The sequence below is a fragment of the Aegilops tauschii genome, chromosome 5 (genome assembly GCF_002575655.3).
Source record: "Aegilops tauschii subsp. strangulata cultivar AL8/78 chromosome 5, Aet v6.0, whole genome shotgun sequence".
Taxonomy (NCBI): Eukaryota; Viridiplantae; Streptophyta; class Magnoliopsida; order Poales; family Poaceae; genus Aegilops; species Aegilops tauschii.
In genome coordinates this window covers 550,551,131-550,559,465 of record NC_053039.3, presented here as the reverse complement: position 1 = coordinate 550,559,465, position 8,335 = coordinate 550,551,131, and the positions used below count along the sequence as shown (strand labels likewise).

The 8,335-nt window shown below is 47.4% G+C and overlaps 2 protein-coding genes across 2 annotated transcripts; both read left to right on the top strand.

The window, feature by feature from the left end:
• The first annotated feature begins 1,334 nt into the window (after window positions 1-1,334).
• Window positions 1,335-2,003, top strand: LOC109757085 (uncharacterized). Its single transcript, XM_020315922.2, has one exon. It carries the CDS (start codon window positions 1,335-1,337, stop codon window positions 2,001-2,003), a length of 669 nt encoding a protein of 222 aa, XP_020171511.1.
• A 2,604-nt stretch (window positions 2,004-4,607) lies between these two features.
• On the top strand, window positions 4,608-7,414 carry LOC109757084 (protein FAR1-RELATED SEQUENCE 5-like). Its single transcript, XM_073499476.1, has 3 exons — window positions 4,608-4,635; window positions 5,700-6,142; window positions 6,260-7,414. The coding sequence occupies exons 1-3, from the start codon at window positions 4,608-4,610 to the stop codon at window positions 7,412-7,414; spliced, it is 1,626 nt and encodes a 541-aa protein (XP_073355577.1).
• The last annotated feature ends 921 nt before the right edge of the window (window positions 7,415-8,335 follow it).

The following is an 8,335-nucleotide window of genomic DNA, read 5'->3' as shown; positions in this document are numbered from 1 at the left end:
GTTGTTTCGGCCGAGGAAATTGCCCATCAGTAGAGATTAGAATAGGAGCACGATCACTCAAAATAATGGGCAAATTGAGCACCTTCGTGTTAGGGTAGACAACGCACCAACCAGAATTAATAAGGCAACGGTCCAAACATTGACAAATAGGATTAAGAGTATGTTGTCTATTGTGCCAAGTATAAGCAGGACCACTGTAACTGATGTCAAAGAGAGCACAGTTCTTAACCAAAGTGCGGAAACTATCATACGGTAATAGTTCATATTGACATGACATGTATCTACATCATAAAGGAACAATGTTTTGAGCCGGACTTGAATGCCAGTTGACAAAGAGACACCATGCCTATCTCTGGAATGCTTAATCCTTGTTTTGTCCTCAGTAACAAACAAAATTTAATATGAATGTGGTTTTACTGAACTTAAGTCAGTTGAGATTTTCTTATATCGACATTATGATTCATGTAGGGGTGGGGACGGGGTTCGATGTGAGAATTGACGGCTAGCACCACCGACTTAAGAAAATTTTCGACAACTCAGATGAAGAATGTGACCCGCAATTTACTTGTTTGCATAGCAGGTGGAGTACATTGAGGACCGTAGCCAGAATTCCTTACTAAGGGCTCATTTGGTTTGCGGGGTCTCCAAATCAAGGGAAAATGAAAAGTAAATGATTTAGATGCCCTGTCCAATCCAATCCTTTAGAAATTTCCATGGGGTCTCACCTAATGCCAGGAATTCTTAGGAATTACGCCTATATGAACACAATCATAAGAAATAGCGTACACCTAATGCCAGGAATTCATGTGAAACGACTGTCATAGTAGATAGCGGGAAAAACCATGGTTCAAAATCACATTGGAATCCTTCAAAAAGAATCTATATATACACCGAATGAGCCCTAAAATCGTCACGATCGAGTTCGATCAATTGCATTGCATGGTGCCATGCACGTCCATGCCCTCCTTTGGTGCCCTGACGCGGTCACCATAGAAACAAGTCGCAAGAACGCGTGCATGCGCATGCACCAATTGGCAACAAGATCGAGCACAACAGGACTCCCGAGACAGTCGCGCTTACTCCAGTAGTCGAGATCCGGCACTCCCGCTGCTCGACCACTGATCCCCCGCTGGTCATGGCCGCGCGCATGCACCGTCGGAAAAACCTCCCAGCCGCACCGACGACGAGCACCAAGAACCACTCCCTGGCAGCGCGAGCAACCCCACGGACACATAAATATCCGGGCGTTCCATCGCTCCAGCACACCACAAATCAAGAGCTCAGGCCGACAGAAACCACAGAGGCTCTCGATCCAATTTTCCAAGCTGAAGGAAATGGCCGCGCCGACCGTGCTGGCGCTCGCCCTCGCCGTCCTCCTCCTCCCGGCGGCGGCGGCGGCGGCGGGGCCGCCGCCGGGGCGCGCCCCGCCGGGCGCCAGCCCGCTCGTGACCACGTGCAATGAGGGGCCCTTCGCGGCGCACTGCGTCAAGGAGCTGGGCCCGCGCCTCCTCGACATCCAGACCGCGCTGGCGTCGGTCTCGCCGCGGGGCGCGCTCATCGCCGGCGCGCCGGGGACGGTGGACTTCTCGGCGCTCGTCGCCGTCGCCATGGAGGCGGCCACGGAGGCCGGCGCGGTGGCGACCACCATCTTCGAGGGCAAGCTCCCCGGGTTCAACACCTCCGTGCCGGACTTCAAGGTCTGCCTCAGCAACTGCAGCGTCACCATGAAATCCGCCATGAAGAAGATCCACGGCGCCACGGCCGCCTTGAAGGTCCACGCCCACCTGGTCGCCAAGGTGCTCGCCGACCGGGCCATCGGTGACGTGTCGGCCTGCACCATCAGCTGCAAGAACCTCACCGGCGACGTCAGGCTCATCCTCGAGGCCAGCCTCGTCGAGTTCCAGAAGATGATCAGGATCGCCGTCAACTTCCTCACCAAGATCGCGGCCAAGACTCCGCCCGGCCCTCTCCCTCCCCTCCCTCCCCCGGTGCGCCGGCCCTAGATCGCCGGCATGCCACGAGCAACTCGGCTCAGTAACAATGGATAAAGGCTCAATAACGTGGGATTCCTTTTGATCCTCAGTTTAGTTTTTCATAGTTTAGTTTCATGTTTTGTTTCCTTCTTTTGGTACGGATCCTCTTCAATTTGACTGTAGTCGTTAAATGTTGGGAATAAAATGGAGTCTCATTATAGTTGGTTTAAATTTCGTATCTGCTCACAGGTACCAGTGCAAATGTAGTACTGTACGTTGGCTAATTCTCGAACATAAAAAATGTAGCACTTCAATGCATCTGAAATCATGAATGTGTGCTCATTCGTGCGAAATGCACAAATTGATACTCCCTCCGATACATCTGTTAAAGCAACAAGTAATATGGATCAGAAGGAGTACATAAACTTTGTGACTTATTTTTTCATACTATTTTGGCACAAATCATGTTAAACTGACAGTAGCTAACTAAGATGTTTCATGAGAGTCCAGCTCCCGCCCAAGGAGAGGAATAAAATGGACTGTTCTTTCTTGTCTACTCAATACTTATTTTTTGCAGGGTGTCTACTCAATACTTGTTGTGCCACCCCTAAAAAAACTTGTTCTAGCTTCTGCAATCTTCGTAAATAAATAAAGCTATGACTCAAAACCAGAATCTGGTCCCTCTAGCTTTCGGTTCATGCCTTGACTTCCTTGTGATTCAATATGTGAAAGACACGATTATTGTGATGTCTGCTGCCCGCGTGTGAACAACAAGTTGTGGTTCTTTTGTTTTTTGCGGAAAGTGTGAGTAACAAGTGAGCACCTAAAAAGTATTCAAATTGATTATCTTTTTCCACCTGGCTATAAGTCAACTTTCAAAAATCTTTCTTGTTGCACCTCATTGTCTCTCCAGAAAGAGTTCAAGCCCAAAACCCTAATGCACACTTGCTTATGACAACCGGGAGGGAGTTGGCGCCCAATAAGTAGAGGGGTATCTCCATCTGCGATGAAGTGAGTATCTTAAAACAGACAATTCAATGGCCATTCGAGGTGGACATTATCATTCTAGCCTGATGCATGGAATATCTGTGGCTTCATAGACTGAAGAAGAACTACCAACCGTTAACGGTTACAAACTAGTATGTAAACACCTCAATAATTTTAGGACACCGATAACTGCCACACGTGTGGTGTATCGGATGGTTGTGCCGCACGCCTTGTGTGGCATGGAGAAGAACCTGCCCGCACGACCGCGTCCAGGCGCGCGCAGCCACAGCCCGCACGTCCGGTGTGTGGCAAAACCGCCCACACGTCCGGGCCAAACGACCGCGCTGCCCGCACCACCCAGCACGCCAGCCGTCATGGGCTCCTTCCGATCCCCAGTCCGCCCTGCCGCCATTGTCTCGCACCTCTCGATCCCCTACCTCCGTCGCCTTCCTTCTCTGGTTGCCATGGAACCAGAGCAGATCCCTAGCGCCTTTCCCATAGCTAACCACCCACCCCACCCCCTACCCCCCTCCCACCCCAACCCCGTCCACCCAAGACGACGAGCTAAAACAGGTGGATCCCCGATCTCCTTCTGTTTCTCGACCTTCTTTTGTCCAGAAATCTGAATTTGCAAAATTTGCCCACGAAGATGGCGACTGGATCCACGCTATCAGGGCAAACACCCCACGAATTTGTGTGTCTTTGCATTTGCCCACCAACATACGCCAGATCTGCCATATACTATGCTAGACTTGTGCCAAGCTTCTGGGTTGGCTTGATGAGAGTAGTTGGTAGCGTAGTAATCACTATAAAATAGGGAGAGAAAGGAGAAATTTGGCATGGGGAGGGAGGAAAAATAATTGCCACTTGTATCTAACGTCAGTTGCCATCTATCGTTGTCTGTAGTTGCCACCATGTTATATTATTGCTTGCCATCCTATTTTATTTTCGGTTGCCATCGCTTTAAAATGATAGATGGCATCCAGAATTTAGAAAAGAAAAATGGATGTGCATGTCCTACTTGCCATGAGGTGTTGGTTGCCTACGCAAGAAATGTTATGAGATTGCCGTGTTATCTTCTACGTGCAAACAGCAAGAACGCTTTCTGCGGATTGTTGATGCGTTCTTGTTCATGCAGTGACTAAAAGCACAGTGGCAGAAAAGAAAAAGCAGAAGAATGAATCACGAAGATGGCACTGATCCTTGGCTTTCTCAAAGGCCGGAAACGCCACCTTGGGATGCAACAGAGTACAATCAACTCATTTCTTCAGGGCCATTGCTGCCACTACTATAGCACTACGCGGGCATCGGTACAATGCATGATAAACAAAGAAGAAACAATTTCCAGGTTCGTGACGATGAAGATGTCATTCTACTTATGTCCTACAATCTATTTTTAGCAGGTTCTTATGACCAAACCACAATCAGGGGGGCAGCATGGCAAGTTTCGTCACAGGGCGCTAGCGCTGACAAATGTACGGGCAACCAACTTCAGCTAGCTAATGTGGCAAATCAAGGTAACGCATACGAAAAAGGAACTTATTGTTGTGGACATGAAATTAAACTTGCAAGGATGGCAAAAGACTCATGAGTTATATCGGAAAAAATGTAGGACCTTCATGCAGCACGTGGCATCAGGCAGCAACCATGTACCTGCCATCAACGTCGTACACAGGTGAGCGCATGAAAGTGAAGTTGTGGAAAGTGAGTTAGCAGAAAGGAACATATATGACAGCTGCAGTTGCCATGCCTGGACAGCTTCGGTTGCCATGGCTGGACAAACTACAGTTGCCATGCCTGGACAACTGCAGTTGCCATGTATAATCAAATGTGACTGCAATGTCTAAACAACCGTGGATGACAAGTGTGAACAAATCTGTGTGGCATGGTTGGACCACTACATGTGGCATGTTGAACAAACTACAGTTGCCATGCAATGACCAACTGCTACCATGATCGCAGGTTGTTACGGTGGAACCACATCGGCAAACATCTCATGGCAAACTTCACAATTGCAGGAAAGCGCTATTGCAGATAGAGCACATCAAATTGGAATGACAGCCACACAAGATCGGCACATGCGGCACAACAAGGTAAAAAAAGTGAAAACAGAAAACAGTACTGCATTTGCTTTTGTGGGGAATAGCATGTGAAGAAAAGTAGATTTGTAACGGTGGTGGTGGAAAAAACAAAAAAAATGCTACCAAGTGGTCATGTGCAAAAGAGACGTATATTGTCTTCGGGATTTGCCAATTGCTATAAGAGTGTGTGCAACATTCATGATTGTTCACATTTGCGTATTGAGCTCAAGCCTAGAATACAAAGTTTTGATGCTAGAGTATACTGGTTGCCATGCGTTGGCAACAGTAGTTGCCATGTATGCTGGATTGTATCTGCCATTGCTATGTGCTGCAAGTTCTGATACTGAAAGAAGCTGGTTGCCATGTGTGGGCAACAGTAGTTGCCATGTGTGTTGGACTATTTCTGCCATTGCTATATGCTACAAGTTCTCAAGCTAAAAGACGTTGGTTGCCATGTGTTGGCAACGGTAGTTGCCGTGTGGTTGGACTGTAGCTGCCATTACTGGAGAATTACAGTTGCCATGCATGGCCATATGCAGATTCACGGCTTGCTGTGTGAAATGATGTCATGCAAAATCACATGCAGTTGCTGTACTCCGTTACGGTACACATGACATTCAAGCAAAATCTTATGCTCGTACCTGATTTTTTAATGCAGGACCTTCAACTACAATTAACAGCGGCGCGGGGACATCTACTGCGGGGAGCTCTGAGCGCACGGAAGACGCGTTCCACCAGCCAGCCAACACTCATGCCACAAACAATGCCGATTCAGTGTCGGAAATGGCAATCGTGCGAGCAATATCGACAAGCACAGATGTGCACACCAGCACAAGCAACACTCAAGCAGGTGAAACAGCCGCCGATACTGAAGTGAATGATGAAACCGATGACGAACCACAAGGGGATGAAGATGGTGGGCAATCAGAAATCATGGTACCCCAGCCACCGTATCTTGGGCAGAGATTTGATTCATTTGCAGATGCAAAGGAATTCTACCAGACATATGCAAAGTTCCATGGGTTTGCGGTCAACACCGAATACCATAGGAAAATTAAAAAAACTAACGAGTACAGCAGAGGTGAGATGAGGTGCTACAAGGCACGAAGAAACAAGAAGGGAAAAGGTGATGCGCCTGTCATTCCGGAACAAAAGAGAGGTACCATTGTCAAGACGGAATGCCCTGTCCGGTGTAAGCTGAACGTAGATGGAGCATAGTGGGTGGTCACTGAATATTTTGACGACTACAACCACGAGCTAATAAAGAAGTTTGACCTGGTAAAATTTCTGACCGCCCACAGAGGATTCACCCCCCTCGAGAAGAAATTCATAAAGCTGCTACATGATTGTAACGTCGGTCCATCAAGAATGGTGCAGATACTCTCCCTCATCCACAGCAAAAATGGGTCTCTGAGTAGCATGCCCTACCTACCAGTAGACGTCACAAACCTAAAGGCAAAGTACCGTAGAGAAAGCAAGTTGGCTGACATAGAAGCCATGATAGCCTACTTCGATGAGAAAGCGAAAGAAGATCAAGATTTCTTCTACAGGATAAGATTGGACGATGAGGACCGTGTCAGGAACATGTATTGGGTGGATGGTGCTGCAAGAAGAGCCTACAAACATTTCCGAGACTGCATTTCTTTCGACGCGACATATCTCACTAATATGTACAAGATGCCATGCGCTCCATTCATAGGAATAAATAACCACAATCAGTCATTGCAGTTCGGATGCGGGCTCGTTCGGAACGAAGACACAGATGGGTACGTTTGGCTGTTCAAGACCTTCTTGGAGTGCATGGGTGTACTTGCTCCGATGAACATAATAACAGACCAGGATTTTAGCATGCGTGCAGGCATAGAGGAGGTCTTTCCGTTGGCAGTGCACATGCACTGCAGGTGGCACATTATAAAGAAGGCTGAGGAGACACTAGGACCGTTCTTTGCTGACCGTCCAGACCTGCACAAGGCATTCGAGCTGTGCGTGGACCACAGCTTGACGGTGGAGGAGTTTGAAAGGAGCTGGATGGCTATGATTGAAACATATCAAGTCCAAGACCACGAGACGCTTGCTAGCTTGTGGGAGAAGCGAATGTACTGGGTGTCGGCCTACTTCATGCAGTGCTTCTTCCCGTTTCTGCAGACTACACAGCGCAGTGAGGGGTTCAATGCTATTTTGAAGCGGTACGTGAGCCCTGGCAACTCATTACTACAGTTTGCCAAGCAGTACACCGCTTTGCAACAAAAAATACTGGGATCCGAGCTACATCAAGAAGCAAACACCACGCTCAATCAGCCAAAATTGCTAACGTATTTACCAATGGAGAGGCAGATGAGCAAGATATACACCAACACGATTTTTAACAAGTAAGTCAGTTGCGTTACAATCTTATTTGCACAAATCATGAAGGTACCAGGTGCCATGTAGAATGCAATGCAGTTGAAATGCTTATTTGAAAATGATGATTGTGTTGAAAAGTAGCCATTAGGTACAGAGTAAACATGATATGTAGTTGCCGTGCTTAATGAACTACAGTTTGCCATGCTTAATGAACTGCAGTTTGCCATGTTCACTCAACTGCACTTACCATGTTTGCGTAACTGCAGTTGCCATGTTTGATGAACTGCAGTTACCATGTTTAATGAACTGCAGTTGCCATATTTAATGAAATGTAAATTCCAATGGCCATGATGGTATGGAATGCAAATGCCAAATTGAAGTTGTTATGTAGTTGGCATGTTTAAATGAAATGCAGTTGCCATGTTTAATGAACTGCAGTTGCCATGTTTACTCAACTGCAGTTGCCATGTTTAATGAACTATAGTTGCCATGTTTGAACGAATTGTAATTCCATTGGCCACAACAAACAAAAGGTGCTACAAAAAACTTCACACAAGAGTTTAACAAAAACCACACAAAACTTGCAGATTCGAGGAAGAAATAAAGCGTGCCAGCATGTACACGGCTTTCCAGGTGGACGAACATACGTTCAAGGTGTGTTCTATCATGGGCATGTCGGATTCAGAACCTGAAGACCCAGACAAGGGAAGGAACTAGTTTGTGAAGGCATCGATAAGCGAAGGCGAATACTACTGCCAATGCTGCAAATTCGAACGGGACGGGATTGTGTGATGTCACATTCTAAAAGTAATGGACTTGAACGCGGTGACACAAATGCCCCGCCATTTCATAAGGCGGCGATGGACTTGGGACGCTGACGACGCATTGGCGCCGCAAACATCAAACGCAGTTTTGGCCGTGCATGACGAGAGACCAGAGTCAACCATGGAC

Excerpts from the sequence above, each read along its gene's own strand:
- LOC109757085 (XM_020315922.2), top strand. The coding sequence starts at position 1,335 with ATGGCCGCGCCGACCGTGCTGGCGCTCGCCCTCGCCGTCCTCCTCCTC.
- LOC109757084 (XM_073499476.1), top strand. The coding sequence starts at position 4,608 with ATGTACCTGCCATCAACGTCGTACACAG. Across the intron at positions 4,636-5,699 it reads GCCATCAACGTCGTACACAG|GACCTTCAACTACAATTAAC; the intron begins GTGAGCGCATGA and ends TTTTTAATGCAG. Across the intron at positions 6,143-6,259 it reads GTGAGATGAGGTGCTACAAG|TGGGTGGTCACTGAATATTT; the intron begins GCACGAAGAAAC and ends GATGGAGCATAG.